Below are 18,908 nucleotides of genomic sequence, written 5' to 3' on the forward strand. Positions count from 1 at the left end.
GAGAGATGCTGGTTCTTCAGCGTTGCTGTATTTTGAGAAGTTGACCAATCTGAGATTAGCGCCTGATGGAGATGTCCAAGCGCACCTGACAGAAATGAAGTTTCTGCATCAACAGATGGTGGAACGCAATTTCCGTCTACAGGAGGAAGTATTTTGCTTCATGATGATAAACAGCCTGAATAGGACTTACAAGGTTGTTGCCAGTCAGCTTGGTTCCCTACCGGCTCAGGACCTGACCGCGGAGAGAGTGTGTGCCGTCGTCCTTAATGAACACGACAGACTTGCTGCACTGGAAGTGAAGGACAGGGGGAGGCAAGAACAGAGTTCAAATCTTCCCACTGCTGAATCTACTGGAGAGCATGGAGTAGCATTGAGTGCTGTCCGATGCTACAATTGTGGACAGACTGGGCATCTACAGCGGAACTGTAGGAAGCCGCGACAGTCAAAAGGAGCAAAGAGCAGCTCAGCGAAGCCTGAGGCGTCAAGCAAAAGCCGTACCAAGTGCCAGGTGAAACCTGCAAAGGCTTTGATGGCAAAAGGAACCACGCCAGATGTTGGGAACGCATTCATAATCGACACGGGATGTACAAAACACTTGTGTCTGCACCAAGAACTGTTTTCGACGTTGAAGAAGCAAAGCTTCACTGTGAAACAGGCCAACGGTCAGGAGTTGGAAGTGACCGGAATTGGGACTGTGTATCTTGAAAGTCTGAGCTTGACTATAAGCGATGTTTACCTGGTTCCAGAACTGAGATTTAATCTGCTGAGTGTGTCGCAGATTGCAAAGAAAGGACTGAAACTGTCCTATGATGCTAAAAGATGCAAGATCTACAAAGATGGAGAACTGTTTCTTACTGCCAGAGAGAAAGATGGACTGTATTTGTTGACTTTTGATCAAAGTGATTACATGAAATGTAATTCTTCTGATTCTAACGAAATTTCTCTTGCAGGTGTGACCAACAAGAGCACCAAGAAGGTGACTAACAAGGTCGACAGGGCGTTTCAGCGGGTGTATGCTGATGTGATTGGTCCTCTAGAACCATCTAGAGGCGGTGCAAAATATTACCTTGTGTGTGTGGATTGTTTCACTAATTATTCTTGGGTTTATTTGATGGAGAAACCGCAGGAAACTTTAGAAAAGTTTCAGGAGTTTTGTGACAAGGTTAAAAATATGCATGATGCTAACATTGATTGTCTCTTCACAGATGACAAACAAGTTTTTCTGTTACAGAAGTTTCAGAAGTTCCTGGATGGAAAAGGGATAGACCACAAAGTTTCTGTTTCGCCCGAAGCGTGGAACAGAGGGGTCTGTGTGAAAGTGAACAAAGAATTGCAAAAGGGGATGCATGCGCAATTGCTGAGTTCACATTTGCCACATGAATATTGGGCCGAGTCGCTAGCGTCCTATCTTCACGTGTGGTTGAGAAAGGTCTCAACAGAGTTGGGATGTTCTCCTTTTGAGAAGCTGTTCAATAGAAAACCTTCTATTGCCTATTTTAAGGTTTTCGGGTCTCATGTGAGAACAGAAGCTCCAGGTGGAGTGAAGAATGCCAGAGGCATTTTTGTGGGTTATGAAAAGGGTCTCTATAGAGTAATTTTGTCTGAATCTGGTCAGGTGATTCTCACAAAGTTTCTAGAGAGTGCTCCAGAAAAAGAGCAGGTTGTAGAACAAACATTTCCCACAGAGAGCAATTCAGATGATGATGATTTTTCTGATGTCACAGATTACAGTGGTACTGATGATGACAGTGATAGCTCAGAGAGTTCAGTTGTAACAGTCATTGAGAGGAAATCTCACACAAAGGATAGACCTTCACAGGTGAAGGAAGAACCACTGTTAGCCAATGCTACTGGTTCTCAACAAAGTCCAGAGGTTGAACCAGTGAGCACAGAGGATCAGCACCTCACACGTAGGTCTGAGAGAGTTACAAAGGGTGTACCACCAAAGAGGTACTCAAAAGAGTTTGCTAACATAGCTGTTGCATGTGTAGCTATTGTTAACAACTCAAAGCAGGTTAAAGCAGTGTCTAAGTCAGAAACAAAGACACAACAGAGAGTAGCTAGCCAAGGTAATGCAGAAGCACTCATTCCTTGGAAGCCAGACAACCAGAGAGGTACACTGGTGAAACCAGTGGTGGGGAGTTCCAAGGGTGGAACTGAAACAACAGGGGACTGTTATATGTATAACAACTGTTTGTTTTCTTCTCTGGATCATGTTTTGCCTATTGATGCTTTTGGGGGAGGATGTCAGGAAAAAACACCAAGGCAAAAGCCAGCTCCAGATGGCTGGAATGCAAAACAGGATGTTGTGGTTTGCAGATGTACTGTTGGAGAAAAGGTGGAGCCTATTCTCTGTACTGAGCACCGGATGTTAGCTCAGTGCGTCATCTGACCTGTACTGGAAGTGCAGGGCGGAGTTGTGTGTCTCTTCTAATGGAGTCTGAAGGGTACAGACACGTTTCTCTGTACTGCTGAATGGCAGGAATAAAAAGTCATGTAAATAGACTCCTGTCTGTCTCATTTCCCCTCCTGGGGGGGAAAGCAAGGAGAGAGAAGCAGAGGGTGTGTTCTCCTCACGTCTGATGAGAAGAATCACCGGTTTATGACCTAGTCTGCCGGGAGTCGCAGACGGAAGGTAAACAAGTGTCTCGCTCAGCTGCCTCGGGGGAGGCCAGGTACCTCTGACTGTGAGCTGAGATACTAACAGCATGCGTCAACGGGGGTGACACCGTTCTTCGCCAACAATGGGCGACATCCCAGAACCTTCCCGGGGTTGATGACAACGGGGGAGGGGGAGCCGCAGGGAGCTGACCATTTAGCAGCAGAACTGCAGGAGGTCCACGAGGAGCTTCAGCGGCACTTGGAGCTAGCTAAACAAGCCTATAAAGTGCAGGCAGACAGGCACAGAAGGGCAGGAGAGGACATCCAGGTGGGGGACTGGGTATGGTTAGCAGCCCAAGCGATGCCGGCCAAGTCGTTAGCTAAGAAGAAGCTAGGACACAGGCAGCTAGGGCCGTACCAAGTTGAGGCCAGGATCAATCCCGTAGCTTTTCGGTTGACCCTCCCGGACGGTTCCAGAATGCACCCGGTCTTTCATAGGTCGGTGCTCACACCCTACAAGGCCCCACACAGATTTCAGGAGTCAGGGACGGCACCAGACCCACGCAGAGAGTCACCAAGAGGGGGGAAGTCACCGAGGGCCACGCCACTCAACGAGGTCACAGAAATTCTGGACTCGAGATGGGGGGAAGAGGGAGTAGAATATCTTCTCGCCAGAGAAGGTACCCCGGCCAGCGCCAACAGTTGGGTGCCGGACTACGCTCTGGAGGAACCTCTTCTCAAAGACGAGTTCCATGCCCTTTTCCCACACAGGCCCATGCCAGCCGAGTATTTCGACGACTGGCTTTTTACGCCCACACTTTCAGCCAGCACTTTCCGGGGGTTCTCCTCCGCAGAGGAGACGACGCCAGAATCGAGCCCTCCAAGGGGATCGTGCTCGGGGGTGGACACGGACCCCTCTTACTGGTGGGACGATCAACCAGAAGAGGACTGGCGCAGGAGGTGGCTGAGGGGTCCTTGGCAAACAGCACCGCCCGAAGTAACAGGGGGAGAGGAGGACGCGAACAACTTGGGGGATGAACCCGAGTTCGAGCACACATACACTGAACTGGAAGCAAAGGAGATCGACGTCGACGACCTGTGTCCAGCATCTACCCCCGCAACGACGGAGCTCCCAGAACCTGCGCCCGAGCGGCGGGAGGGGGAAGGGGGGGCTTCGAGGGGGGGATGGATGTCAGGGGTTCAGGGACAGAGGCACAGGTGAGGGAGGAGACAGAGAGCGAGGGGGAAGAATCCCAGGGCAGCGAGGAAGAGGATGACTATGACTTGAGGGATTCCATGAGTCTTTCAAGTGAATCGGAGGATTCCCAGAAGGGGGCGCCTGTGGTCAGGCCAAGGGGAGTCACAGGGGGGACTTGTCAGGAGCAGGGGACCAGCGGGGGAACCTAAAGTGGGAGCTGGGAGTCGGGACCGGCTTCTCCGCCAGAGCGCAGTGAAGGGGGTGGAGATTCCAGAGTGACAGGAGAAGCAGGTCCGAAAGCAGAGAGGGAGGGGAGATCGGAGCAAGACATCCTCCCGGAAGGGGAGGGGCAGGAAGAAGGTTAGCGGTTGCGAACGCGCGCCAAGTTCAAATGTGGAGGCGCGCGGAAGTACAGGGAGCCCGGGGGAGGAGCCAGGTCCCAAAGCACGCAGGAGGGGGGAAGAGCTGTCTGGGGATTCCACTTCAGGGGAATCCAGGAGGGGCGAAACCCCAGGGGGCAGGAAGACCCTGCGGAAAAGGAAAGAAAGGAAGAGGTGGAGCAGCACAGCCCTCTTAAACTGGTGCAGAGGAGGGACTGACTCAGAGGGGACTTCAGCGGTCTAAGCGTAACAGACGTGGGGCTGCGCGCCTCGGCTGTGGAGCGTACAATGAACTTCAATAAACATTTTTGTATATAAACTGGACTTGGCGTTGGTCTCTTGTGAGCTGGGACCTGAGGCAGCCCTGACAAGAGCTATCAGTTAATAACTTCCATAAAGTTCCCAAACTTGTAGCAAAGGCATCTCAAAGGCATCGCTCACATTTTTTAAAATCTTAAAAAAAGAAAAGAAAACCAAGACTCTCAAATGCTGAATTCTGCTCCCAGTAATCCATTCGGCCTTTGCATTGTGCACAGGCAGGCGTACCCAGGGCGGATTGCTGATTTGGGTTCTGAACACATACACACAGGGCTTCTGCTCTGATCATACTGAGAGCCCTTTAAAATAAAATGAAAAATGCTGGCAGATCCATTCACAGGAACTGAGGAAGCAGCTGTACACCAGGATGAAACTCTTTGTTTTGCTTAAATTAGTACTGTTGACAACAGGGATGTGCTGCCTTTGGCACTTCAGCTCCCTCCCACCCCAGCCAGGGGGATGACGGGTTGCCCATCCTTGGTCTGTGATGCCGAGTGGCAACTTCCCAAAGCCCCAGGCAACTGAGAGAAGTTATTTCCCAGCATCTGCTAGCTAAACCTTTTAAGTGGCGATTGAGCCTGGTTTTGTAGCTCAGACTCCCACAGAGCCCTGGGTGCAGCACCCGTCTAACCCTATCCCGAAATCAACTCCAGCATCTCCTAAGCAATACTGTACCTTCCCCTCTTCACAGATGCCTGAGAGGTGTTTGGTTTTGCATTTGCGTTTCCCGGAAGGTTTCTCTAGCACATCCTGGATGGGAGCCGAGTTGGGGTGATCCAAGAGGAATCCATTGTGGAAGTCCAGGAGTCCTTGGAGGGTTGGAGAAAGCCTGCTCCTCAAGCATAGGTCCGAGCCTTTGCTCGGCACAGCATCCTTGTGGTTTCGGTACCTGAAGTCTGCAAGGCAAGGCAGAGGGGGATTAAACAGCACAAAGGAGGCTCAAATGCACACATCCCTGGGCTCAAATGCACACATCAGCTCCTGAACATGCAAACAGAAGTGGGGAGTAGAAAAAGAAAGGAACAGCAGAGGCTTCAGAGCAAGCTTCTTGGTTAGCTCCCCTTGCATACTATCAGCCAGCCGTGGGTACATCAGAGGAAGCTGTCCAGCATCCTCAGTCTATGGTGTGCTGCTAAGCAACTGCTCCATTTTAGCCAACTGAAATGGCACTAACGTCACAACTTCTGCACCTATTTCCCTATCTCCCTTTTATTCTGAGCCACTGCCACATTACCATGGCAGTGAGTTCCATAGCTTTATTGAATTTATTATTATGCCTTCGACGTATATGATCCTTTGCTAACAACTTGAAAGGAAGATGGATCAGAGGGCCAGAGAACTGCAAAAGCAAAGGATTCTGGGAAACTGATACCAGAAAGAAGAGGGACAACAATTGCTCGTTATTTCCTCTCTGGTAAAGCACTGCCTTTTAAATTCTAGGGAGGAGACGGCTGCAGCATAAGCTGTTCAAAGGGCACTCCATAGACTTCACAGCCGTTCAGCAACAAATAAGCAGGCTAAGAAGCTGGCGAGGTCTATTTTGGACAACCTCTAGGGAGGTGAAGTTGGATGGGTGTCCACCAGGGGTGCTTCAGGCACAGACAGGGCTGTGTGCAGCACTTGGCGCAGGATCACAAACTTCAGACTACACCACATGGTTCAAAATGCATGGTCAATGCTTGGCAAAACCTCAGATGACCCGAGGAAGGGAGACTGCCAATCCCAAGTTCACACTGTTTCCATGGGAAACTACTGCACATGCACAGAAACATGGTGGGCAAACTAAGAGTGCTGGCAACCATTGTGAACAGGGTGAACAATGTTTCCCTCTCTGCCCCTTACAACCCTCCCAGTCACAGGTATTGGCATGGGCTGGCACAGCCCACAAATTTGTGTTTTTTATTTACCAGCCTGCCCCATGGCCAGCAAGAAACACTGGCAATGCTTTCTTTAAAAATTGCATTCTGCAAAGCAGGTTGGCAGAGAAGAGGTAGAAAGGTCCATGCCTCCTTTGCGAGTCCACTCACTCGCCTGCATGGGATTCCTGGTTGCCCAGGGCAAGTAAGTGAATTGTTAAATGCGAAGCTGCCACAGGGCCAAGTAACACTAGCCTGACAGCGCAGAAATTGCACCAGGCGCGGGAGGCTTGCGGACACCTTTCCGAAGCACGGGGCGTCCTCCGGAGGGCACCCAGTGCTTCGGGATGCAGGCTGCCGCCCCAAGCCTCGCGCGCCCAGCAGGACCTTCTGCCAGGCGCGGGAGGCTTACGGACACTCGCCTGAAGCACGGGGCGTCCTCCGGAGGGCACCCCGTGCTTCGGGATGCAGGCTGCCGCCCCAAGCCTCGCGCGCCCGGCAGGACCTTCCGCCAGGCGCGGGAGGCTTGCGGACACTCGCCTGAAGCACGGGGCGTCCTCCGGAGGGCACCCCGTGCTTCGGGATGCAGGCTGCCGCCCCAAGCCTCGCGCGCCCGGCAGGACCTTCCGCCAGGCGCGGGAGGCTTGCGGACACTCGCCTGAAGCACGGGGCGTCCTCCGGAGGGCACCCCGTGCTTCGGAATGCAGGCTGCCGCCCCAAGCCTCGTGCGCCTGGCAGGTCCTTCCGCCAGGCGCGGGAGGCTTGCGGACACCTTCCCGAAGCACGGGGCGTCCTCTGGAGGGCGCCCCGTGCTCCGGCTGCAGGCTGCTGCCCGCAAGCCTTGCGAGCCCGCGGGAACTCCCCCGGGCTCGCAAGGCTTGCGGATAGCTTCCTGAAGCCTGGAGAGCGAGAGGGGTCAGTGCGCACTGATGCCTCTCGCTCTCCAGGCTTCAGCAAAAGCCTGCATTCGCCCCATAGGATGCACACACATTTCCCCTTCATTTTTGGAGGGGGGAAAGTGCGTCCTATAGGGCGAAAAATACGGTAATCATTACTACAGAAAACCCAGAAGAAAGTATACCAGAAGCACTAAAGAAATTGTTTGAGTATGGAGAAGTATCAGGCTTTAAGTTAAATAAAGAAAAATCTAAATTATTAACAAAAAATATGGGGGTAAAGGATCAGGAAGAATTGGAAAGAGTAACAGGCCTTAAAATTACCACGAAAGTTAAGTATTTGGGGATCTAGATCACAAATAAAAATACCAATTTGTACAAGGATAACTATGTGAAGAAGTGGAAGGAAATAAAAGGACATCTAAATAAATGGAATAAATTGAACTTGCCCTTATGGGGAAGGATATCCTTGATAAAAATGTCAATTCTACCAAAGATGCTCTTCCTTTTCCAGACGATCCCAATAATTATCAGGACAAAATGTTTTAAAGGTTGGCAAAGGGATCTTTCTAATTTTATCTGGCAAGGTAAGAAGCCAAGAGTAAGGTTCAAAGTACTGATGGAGCCTAGAGAAAGGGGCGGGTTCGCAGTCCCCAACCTCAAGCTGTATTTTGAGGCTGCATGCATGACATGGAGGGCTGGGACAAAGTTTTCGGGTGGCATGGCTATCTGGGTCACGATAAAATAAAAGCACATAGAGGATTCACTAATCATTTGGTGAGAAAGGCCCTATTCGAAGTCTGGGAAAGAAATAAAACAATAGTAACAGCCAAAACTCCCTGGTGGCTATCACCTATAGAGTCATCAGCCTTGCATAGAAGCAACATGAAAGATAGCTGGCTAACATATAGGGAACTCGTAGAAGAGATAAAAGATTGCCCAACAGTAAAGAAATTTGAAGAATTAAAAGAGGGGGGGGGGATTGGTTAGAATATTTTCTATTAAAAACAATATTTGAGAAGGATAGTAAGCTTAAGGGTTTGATAAAAAAATCTCGGCATGGGAAAAAGAAATTTTATATAACAACCAACAGACTCTTTCAAAAATATATAAACTGTTACAAAATGGGGAAGTAGAAAAGGAGGAAAAAGGAGACGCTATTAAAAAATGGGAACAAGATCTGGGCCACCCAGTTGAATATAATGAATGGGAAAGACTATGGACAAAAAATATAAATTTTACAGCATGTTACCTAATAAGAGAAACGGACTCCAGCTATAAAGAGGGATATTACAATATGGCCAGCTGAAGCATCCCAACAACTACAAGACTGTTTTCATGACACCAATTGGGAGGTATTCGCCCAACAGGATGTAGAGACTCATACTGAGCAAGTGTTGGACTATATCAGGTTCTGCACTGAAAATGTAACACAGAGGCGTCGGATAAAGATCTACCCAAACAGGAAGCCCTGGATGACAAGGGAGGTCCAGGGGTTGCTAAAGGCAAGAAATATTGCTTTCAGAAGTGGAAATAAGTCGTTGTACAGCTTAGCTAGAGCGGATCTAAAGAGAGGTATCCGTGTAGCAAAGGAGGCGTATAGACAGCGGCTGGAGAATCATCTACAAAGTAACAACACCAGGCAGGTGTGGCAAGGTGTACAAGAATTAACAGGGTATAAATCCAAGGATTCCCTGGCAGACGAGGGAGGGGCATCCCTCGCAGAGGATTTGAATGCCTTTTTTGCCCGTTTTGAAGTAACATCTGCAGCAACACCTGCTGAGGCTTTACCACCACCACCACCACTCCCTGTGAAGGCTTTGCCATCATCACCACCATCACCATCATCAGTACAAAGGAATGTGGTAGTCTCTGTGGAAAAAGAAGAGATGAGGAAGGTGTTGAAGGGAATCAACCCAAGGAAGGCCACAGGGCCAGATGGGGTAGCTGGAAGGGTATTGAGAGACTGTGCAGATCAACTAGCAGGAGTTTTCACTGGGATCTTAAATCGATCCCTAGCCCAGGCTATTGTTCCATCCTGCCTAAAGTCCTCTACTATCGTTCCAATAGCAAAAAAATCTAACCCGGAAGATCTGAATGACTTTCGTCCAGTAGCACTCACACCTATAATCATGAAGTGCTTTGAAAAGCTGGTACGAAATTATGTCATTGCCTGCCTACCAGAGGGACTGGACACATTCCAATTTGCTTATAAAATGAAAAGATCGACAGAGGACGCTGTGGCGATTGCCCTCCATGCCGTTCTTGCACATTTGGAGCAGCGGGGGGGTTATGCCAGACTGCTTTTTTTAGATTTCAGCTCGGCATTTAATACCATTCTACCACAACGTCTGATGTCTAAACTGGAAGATCTGGGGCTTCTGTTATCACTTTGTGGGTGGATATTGGACTTTTTGTCAGACCGCCCCCAGAGGGTTCGGTTGGGCCCTTATACCTCTAGTATGCTTAAGACTAACACAGGAACACCACAGGGATGCGTACTCAGTCCGCTCCTTTATATTCTCTACACGTACGATTGTGTCGCTGCTCACCCTAGTAATAGGGTTGTCAAATTTGCAGATGACACAACCGTGATTGGGCTCATCTCTGAAAGGGAGGGTGAAACGGACTATAGAGATGAGGTGGAGCGGCTGACAGAGTGGTGCAGAGCTAACAACTTGCTCATAAATACAAGGAAGACAAAGGAGCTTGTGGTGGACTTCAGGAGACAGAAGAGCAATGTCCAGCCACTTTTGATTGATGGGGTCTGTGTGGAGAGGGTAACAACGTTCAGATTTTTGGGCATTGAATTACAAGAGGATCTGTCCTGGAGTGTCAACACAAGGGGGCTTGTGAAGAAGGCGCAGCAGAGACTGTAGATAGATAGATAGATAGATAATATTTATTACGGCCATAGGCCCATACAGGTAAAAACAACAACATAAGTGGCAGCTTGTGCCGTGGGGAAAAGAAAAAAAAACAGTCGCTAAAACACCACTATAACAATAAAATACTATAAGATGGGATGGCATACTACCCCTTAATTAGCTTGTAGCGCTCCTTGGCGTCGCTTTTGTGAGAGGACAGCGACCAGGAACCTAGCCACTTTCAGGGTCGTGTGGGAATCCTTATCCTGCAAGATTTGGGCAAGGTGGAATTTTGGTGGGGTACCCTCTAGTTTCTGTATGATTGATCCCAACAAATTTGCCCGTGGCACATTGAACAGGGGGCAAGTGAACATAATGTGCTGGAGCGACTCCGGCGTCACCTTATCACATTCGCACGTGGCGGGGACTTGGCCCTTTGAGAATCTATGTCTCAGGACATTGGAGGGGAAAACGTTGAACCTCGCTTTGGTGAAGGCCAGTCTATGGGCAACAGTCGAAAGGGAGGAGAGGTATGATGGAACGCAATAAGTTAAAGTGATACCAATGTTCTGGGGCGAACAAACACCTCCCCCCAGCGTGTAATTTTGCTGCAAGTCGATGTCATCCAGTCTTTGACGGATCAGTCTTTGAGCAGTGATTTGGTCTAGTTTTAGGGAATCTGAGGGAGAGATTCCATAGCTCAGGAGTTTGGCATGAATTTTACTAGTCCAAAGGCTGGAGAATTCATCTCGCCATAAGCATTGGGCAAGGTAATGGTTTGGTAATCTATGCCACAATGATAACCAGTAATTGAAGACTTGCTTCCACAGGCAAGTTTCTAAGGATGCGATCTTCAATTCTAGTCGCATGGCTGCGTTGCTTACGCATAGGGGGAGCATTAGGAGCCGACGTAGGAATTGGCTTTGCAGAGTCTCAAGGGGAGCAAGATCTGTCATCACGGCCCAGAGCGGGGCAGCATAAGCAAGCACTGCAACCACTTTTGCCTTGAACACCTTTAGGGCCGAAGGGACATGCAGAGCTCCGTCCGAAAAGAAAAATCGGAGGAGCGCATATAACAGGGTTTTGGCCTTGTTAAGTAGGTGTTGAATTTGAGCTTTCCATCCCAAGTTGTATTGAAAAATAACTCCTAGATATTGAAATTTTAGGACTTGCTCTATTTTTGCTCCACCAAGCTTCCATTTGTATAATCTCCGGCTTCTGGAGAAAATCAGAATCTTGGACTTAGCATGGTTGATGGTTAATTGGTTGAGTTGGCAATACGTGGCAAAGATCTTCAGAGCTCTGGTTAGTCCAACACGTGTATAAGATAGAATTACCGCGTCGTCCGCATATAAAAGGAGTGGGCAGCGGTAATCCGCTAGTCTAGGCGCGTGTGTACTTGGAGATGAGTTAACTAGGGATGCTCGCATGTCGCTGATGAAAAGGTTGAATAGGCAGGGAGCCAATATACATCCTTGGCGCACTCCCTTGTTTATTGGTATCGAATTTGTGAGGTCGCCCGCAGGAGTAAGTCTCACTCTGGCAAGGGTACCTTCGTGGAGCTGACTTATGAGCCATAAGAGTCTTCTATCAATACCCTGTTTCGCAAGTTTCTCCCAAAGAATATTTCTAGGAACGCTGTCAAAGGCTGCCTTTAGATCTAAGAAGGCAGCACAGAGGTTGCCCCGGGGAGGGGAGGAGTACTTCCGTGCCAGATGATAAAGAATTATTGCATGATCTGTTGTAGAACGTTTAGTTCTGAACCCTGCTTGTTCGTGGCCAATCTGGTTAGTCTCATCTACCCATCGCAATAATTTAGTCAGCAAAAAGCTGGCATAGATTTTCCCTATGATCGAAAGGAGGCTGATGTTGCGATAGTTTTCCGGCTCCGTTGGAGAACCTTTTTTATGAATTGGTACTATAATGGCCTCCTTCCATATTTTGGGGATGAGACCGGAAGCGTTGATTGCATCGAAGGTTTTGGCCAAGATGCCAGCCCACCATTTTGGGTGTAGTTTGATGGCTTCAGCAGGGATCAGGTCGGGCCCAGGGGCTTTGCCCGGTTTCAGCTGAGCTATTAGCTTGGCTAATTCGTCAGGATCGGTGGGAGGCCAAATAGGTAGGTGGGTGAACAGATGCATCAGATGGTCGGAGGGAGCATCTGCCTGTGAGAAGCATTTCTTCAGGAACACTTCCCATGTCGGTGCAGAGATGACTGCCCTTGGGTATTTCCTCACCCTTCTGTTAATCAAAGACCAGAATTCCCTGGATCTGTGTGGTTTTGAAGCAGTAATCAAAGCCTGCCAACGATTATGTTGCCACTCACGCTTGGCAGTTTTCTGCGTGCGTTTGTAGACTTGCTTGGCTTGGGCATAACTAGCTGGCAGAGTAGATGCATCGGAGGTCTTATATACATTATATATAGCACGGAGGCGCTGTCTTGCTTGTTTGCACTGAGAATTATACCAGGGGGCACCGTGAGTATACTCGATTCGATTTAAATTTTTGGGTGGTAACCTAAAGAAGGATGTAAGATCAGTCGTATGATGGTGGAAGCGCTTCAACACTATGCTATGCTCGTCTGAGGCAGAGCCTATGTTGGAATGGGGCCCGAGGATTTCTTTTTGAAAGAATTCCTGGTACCTTTGAGCCTGGGTCTCCGACCATTTGATTCCTCTTACTTGGAGAGATTCGTTGGTTACCATCTGGGTCGCATGTCTATGAGCCTCCGGCTGCCAGTTCAGGGAGAGCTTAGCTACAAGGGGAAGATGATCACTAAATTGTACATTTTCGATCTTAAAAGTGGAAATACACTTAAGTAGATCCCTAGAGACCAACAGGTAATCGAGGACGCTGTTTGATTTAACGCTCAGGTGAGTGAAATCCCCTGGAATATCAGGGAGGCATGTGCCATTTAAGGGCACCAAATTCAAACGGATGGCCATTTGGTAGAGGAGTACCCCAGCCTCATTTGCTCTGTGGTCTTTAGAGGTTCTCCTCATGATATGTTCCAGGTCGTAATTATCAAGGTTTGGGGTAACCCACCATTTGGCTTTGGTCAGCGAGTCCCAGTTTGCTGCTGTGCGGGCATTAAAATCGCCACCTATAATGGCCGGGGTGTTAGGGAACTTAACATAGCATGAGAGCAAATGCTCTTCTAGCGAGCCCCATTTAGAGCCCAGTTCGAGGGAAGAACCCCCAGGTGGCAAGTAAACATTTGTAACTAGGAGCGAGATCTTATCCCCCGCAATCAGCCCGGTAAGGGCATAGGGAGGCAAGGCCTGTACTAGAGTAAATTTAGCATGTAGGTTGAGGGAGATGCCTATTATTAGGCCCCCTTTAGGGCGGCCTCCTTTCAGGGAGGGGCAGGCAGGGAGTTCTAGCAGCTCAAAGCCATTTAGGACAATTTTCTCTACTTCCCACGATTCTTGGAACAAGATGATATGAAACAGGTTAATAAACTCCAAGAATTCTGGCTCATGTTTTTTTCCCCTCCAGCCCGCGATGTTCCAGCTGAGGACTGATAGGGGGGAGTTCCTGTTGTGTTCAATTCGCTGTCAATTCGGGGAGAGAAGTGAGTCCTTTGGAGGCAGGGCAGACCCCACAAAAAAGTCAGTTATTTTACTTTGCATGGCAGGCACCTGCTGGAGGTGCCTAATCTTGAAGTTGGTAGTGAGGTGTTCAGACTGGGGCGACAGAACGGGTCTCCCGCTGGCTGGCCCAAGGGCGGACACTTCAGTGGGAGACTCCACAGGATTTGCTGAGACTGCCCCACCGCGAGGTCTAAAGGTCGTCGATGAAACCATTTGATTTATATGTCCGGCCGGGTCTTCAGTCCAATCCGGGTCATTTTTTGATGTAAGTGGAACACTCCCCTGACCTGATGCTAGCGAAGGTACTGGGGGTGCTTGACGTACAGGTACTGTTTGTATGTCGGGTCTATGCCGCTCAGGGGAATATGAGGATTCCAGTTCCGGCATTGATGGATTGGATGGTAAGGAATTGTTTTGGTGGAAAGGAATCTGAGTTACACTCTGAGTTACACTCTTCGGCGGGGGACTCTTGGGGGGCGAGTCAAAATTTATCAAGAGTTGGGATGATAGGCCAACTTGTGAGGCAGAACCTGGGTCTGCCCAGCGTCGGTGGGATTTGCCCACAAGTGGGGGAGACATGGGTTTAGGAGCTGGACTGAGGTATGGAAGACTTCCTACTTCCTTAAAACACGACTCCGAAAAGCTGGCACGGTTATCCTGAGAAGTGGGCAGGACTTTTCCGTTCTTCTGGACATGTATGAGCTGATGATTAAGTACTTCTAGTCTATCAATTATTTCTTGTTGTTCCCTCGGTGGAAGGTCGCCAAAGGTGGCTAAAAGCTCTCTTTCCTCCGGTGGGGTCAGAGAATTACTTGCGCCAGTGGGTTCCTTTGGAGCTCGTGGGGACGTGGGGTAAGTCCAGTTTTGGTACGGATGGATATCCTCCGGAAAAGGAGGCTCAATGTCCCGAGGTGCTCCCGACCTCTCCGACAGGGTCCGCTCCGTGTCGTAACCGGCAAGTAGAAGGGGATGGATCATGCTATCCATAAAAACTCTTGTTGGGATGATATCATACCTAGCCAAGAGTGATTTCTGCCTGATGATAGCTGAAGGGATCCTTGGAGAGTAAAACGCAAGCATCACTTTCTGTTGCCTGAGGTGCTGGTTCAAAGGTAATACTGCAATGAGATCACATTGTGTGATTTCTATGTTTAGGAGATTGCTTAGATGCTTTTTGACCCCATCCAGAGTGAGCCACCTTGCTGACCCTACCCCGATATTTAGGCAGATTTTCTTAGGTTGCAAAGACAATGCTTGCTGTTTCAGTGCAGGATTTGGTTTATATTTAGGGATCACACTTCCTTTTTTGGTTGAGGGTAAGGTTCTCTGGCACTTCATTTCCCCCGTAGCTACAGTTGGTTTAGACTTTGACCAGAGGTTATCAATTTTCTGTTCAAGGTTACATAGCTGGGAGGATAGCACATCAATCTTCTTGAATATGCAATTAAGGGTTCTGACCACAAGGTGGAGATGTTCATGTTGTTCTTGTCTTGCGCAGTCCTCGGCTCCAGCGTCCTGCACCACCCCCAGTGGGACACTCCCTCTTCCTCCGAGCTTGCCGTCCACAGTTTTAATCTGGGGTAAAAGTAATTCCTCTGGTGTTGACGTTGTTTCTGGTGACATTAGAGGGTGAAAACGGTTCTGAGTTTTCACCCTATAGCAGTGATCAGTGGGGACACTCCATTTGCCAGACACGGGGGGGTCGGTTTTTGATTGTTTGGCTCTTGGGGAGGGCAAAGCCTCGTCACAGTCCCTTAGGCGTTTGCCTTGGCCCATAGTTGTGAGTCTTTTAAAATAGCAGTGCTTAAAAGGTAATAAAAGGTAGTAAAAATAGAAATACAAGCTGATGTGAGCTGGCGGAAAACCAGTGAGTCGAAGGCTGCCGGAGGATACAGTTATCTGCTCGTTAAAGCTGATTTACGATGCAGGCTTTACAGATTATCAGCAATTTGAACTCCTGGCATGGGCTCCAACACCCTGGTGCAGTCTTCAGCAAGAACTTGAAAGGCTGGGAGCCACAACACAGATTTTGGGGAGGATTCGAAATGACTCTGGCAGATGCGTCTTACCTCGTCGCCATTTCTACAGCCGCATCCCAGATCAATCCAAAACAATCCTCCTTCGTCAAACTTAATTAAAATCTGGCATCACACCAGTGGAGAGTCCAGCAATTACTTGTCTAGCAAAATGCAAAACTTAAGTAAGTAACTTACTCCATTGGTTGTAAAATCCAAATCGGGAGAAGAGGTCGGAGAGAGCTGGAAGAAGGAACCTTACACGGCGGCCATCTTGAAGCTTCTCACAGAGACTGTACTTTTTGAGAATTCTAAGGAAAAATCATCTTCCGCAGAAACTGCTGCTTGCCTTCTATCACTGTGCCATTGAGAGCGTGCTCACTTATGGCTTACGTGTGTGGTACGGAAGCTGTACTACCCAGGACAGGATGAGGTTGTGCAGAGTTGTTAAGGCAGCAGAGAGCATTGTTGGCTGCCCACTCTCCACCTTAGAGCAGATTTATGCCACAAGGTGCCATAGGAAGGCACTGGACATAGTAAAAGATCCATCGCATCCTGGTCACTGTCTCTTCGAGCTCCTGCCGTCGGGACGGAGATACAGGACGATGAGGACAAGAACGAGCCGTCTTAAGAACAGCTTCTTCTCCAGAGCGATCTCGGCCCTGAATGGGAAGCCTGGACTTTGAAAGTCATCTAATCTTCCTTGCTGTATTATACTGTATTGTTTTAATTAGTGTTTTTATAGTTGTTTTGATTTTGTGTGGAGTGCCCTACCTGGGTGGATGGAGCAGCCAAGTAATTTCGTTGTCCCCGAGAGGGGGCAATGACAATAAAGATTTATTATTATTATTATTATTATTATTATTATTATTATTATTATTATTATTATTATTATTATTATATGAAAATGTATCATAGGTGGTACCTGGCACCAGAAAGGCTTGCAAAAATGAATAAAACATATAATAATAAGTGCTGGAGATGCAAGATACAAAAAGGAACCTTCTACCATATGTGGTGGACATGCCCCGAAATTGGGAAATTTTGGAGCATGATCCACAAAGAAATAAAGAAAATATTAAGAATATCATATAGTAAAAGGCCAGAGGCATTCCTTTTAGGAATTTTAAATGACGATATTCCAAAAGACAAAACTAGATTTTTCTTATACACAACGTCTGCAGCAAGAATCCTGGTGGCTAAGTACTGGAAAGGGAATCAGTTACCCACTAGGGGAGAGTGGCTATGTAAGCTCTCAGAATACTTAGAATTAGCCAAATTGACAGATATAATAAGACAAAAACCAAAAATGAAGTTAAAAATAATGGGAGTGCCTAAATGAATACCTCAAAAGTCAAGGTTCGAGGGCAGAAATCTGGCTGAGTCTGGAATAACCTTGTGAAGTGAAAGGATATGAAAGAAGGATTTATATCTAGATGTTAGGATAGAGAGGATAAAGAAAACAGGAAATCAGGAAGACAGAATGAGAGATAAAGGAGGTGCTGTGGGATTGGTGGAAGTCAATGTCATGTTGTCAGGGAACTGCCATCAGTGACGGAGGGAGAGAGCAAGCTCCAGAGGGATCCCAGAGAGCGTCCCGGGATTGGGAGAGGCAGCCCATCTTCTGGGGAAGGGAATCAGCGTAGCTCCAGTGGAGAAGGGGGGCAGATGGGGGAATCAGCGAGGCGGTCACATGACTCCTTGCCAGGGACCAGCGGGGAGAGGAAGGGTCCTCCGCTGCCTACGCCCTCCTTGCGCAGAAGGCGTCCGCGCAGGGAGAGTAGGAGGAGACTGGGCGTCAAAGAGCTTCTTTGCTGGAAGAAGTTTAAGAAACGCCCACTGACGGATTCTGCCAGCGATTGAAACAGCCACGGGTGAGTGGCTGTCCGGACAGGAAAGGTTCACTCAGGCAACCCAGCCAGGTGTTGGCGCCGGCTAACGCACGAGCAACCCCTAGAACCATTACACATGTTGTTGTTGTTTTAGTGTTTATAATATTAACTTGTAAGATATGGATTTGTTTGTTTTTTTGTTTGTTTTGTTTTTGTTGTCTTTTTTAGTTTTCGAATGTTGATTTTTGTGTGTTGCGTATTGTTATCTTTTGATATCTTTCGGGTTGTTGTTGTTGTGTGGAAAATACTAATAAAATTCATTTATTTAAAAAAAACAAAAAACAAACAAACAAAAGATTAAAATACAACATTAAAATTCAGCCTCATTTCAGTAGAAACTCAAATCAAAACTTTTTGGGGATAAAAACGTCAAATCTTCAACTATCCAACTATCCAGACTGGTCCTACGTGGGCCAGAAAAAAACCAGGGAAGTCCCCAAATAGGAGTTCCATCACAGAAGGAGAAAGGAAAAATGAAAGAGGGAGAGGGGATCAAGTTGATTCCAAGCCAAAGGCCAGGCTTTGTCTTACAGGCCTTGCGGAAAGAAATCAGATACTGCAGGCCCCTGGTCTCATGAGACAGAGCGTTCCACCAGGCCGGTGCCAGTGTTGAAAAGGCCCTGGCTCTGGTTGAAGCTAATCTGACTTCCTTAGGGCCCGGGATGTCTAGGGTGTTGCTATTTGTGGACCTTGAGGCTCTCCCATAGGTATGATGTGGCCGCTCTCCTCCTCTGCCTCCTTGCAGCTCCACAGCTGCTGAGTGGCATCCACTTGCAACGGCATCCCCTGACCCTTGCGCAAGTGGAAACTGCTCTTCTCTGACCGCGACTGCTCTCTGTCTTTGCAGCCGGAGTGGGGGGAGAGGTGGTGGGATTTTCTCAGCCTGCGATGCCTCAGGGTGAGTTCATCCTCTCCCTCGACATTCTCTTCTTCCTCTTCCACCGGCAGTAGAATCTCCTGGCCACACTCCTCCAATATGTTAACAGAAGAGCCTCCCATGCTTCCTACAGGAAGAAGGAAAGGAAAGGACCCCCCCCCCCCCGCTCTTGAATCAGAATTAAGCACTACACCTCGGGATCTCAGCTTTAGCAACACCTCCCTCTTTTGTGCCCAATTTTTCCTCTCAGAATCCCCTAATATATAATTCATTTCACAAGTAACAACAACAACAAAACAATTAGCAAATCCAGATGCTGATTTTTCTTCCAAATTCACTCTGAGGAAGAGACCTGTGTAACTCAAAAGCCTGCACACTTGGTTTCAAAATTAAATTGACCCAAAGCACAGATATT

The 18,908-nt window shown here is 48.3% G+C and overlaps 1 protein-coding gene across 2 annotated transcripts in view; it reads right to left on the minus strand.

Annotated features, from left to right (window-relative positions):
* Nucleotides 1-18,908, minus strand: part of LOC144326469 (BCL-6 corepressor-like protein 1) — a 94,741-nt gene that overhangs the window by 44,519 nt on the left and 31,314 nt on the right. Inside the window, exons 6-7 of one of the 2 annotated variants that reach the window (XM_077923018.1) lie at nt 18,306-18,620; nt 5,173-5,393 (exon numbers count right to left, since the gene is read on the minus strand). In XM_077923018.1, coding sequence (XP_077779144.1) covers nt 5,173-5,393; nt 18,306-18,620 — 536 coding nt within the window. The remainder of the gene's footprint in view (nt 1-5,172; nt 5,394-18,305; nt 18,621-18,908) is intronic. The other variant, XR_013391510.1, reaches the window with a different exon arrangement.

Source organism: Podarcis muralis, chromosome W (assembly GCF_964188315.1).
Source record: "Podarcis muralis chromosome W, rPodMur119.hap1.1, whole genome shotgun sequence".
NCBI classification, from domain to species: domain Eukaryota; kingdom Metazoa; phylum Chordata; class Lepidosauria; order Squamata; family Lacertidae; genus Podarcis; species Podarcis muralis.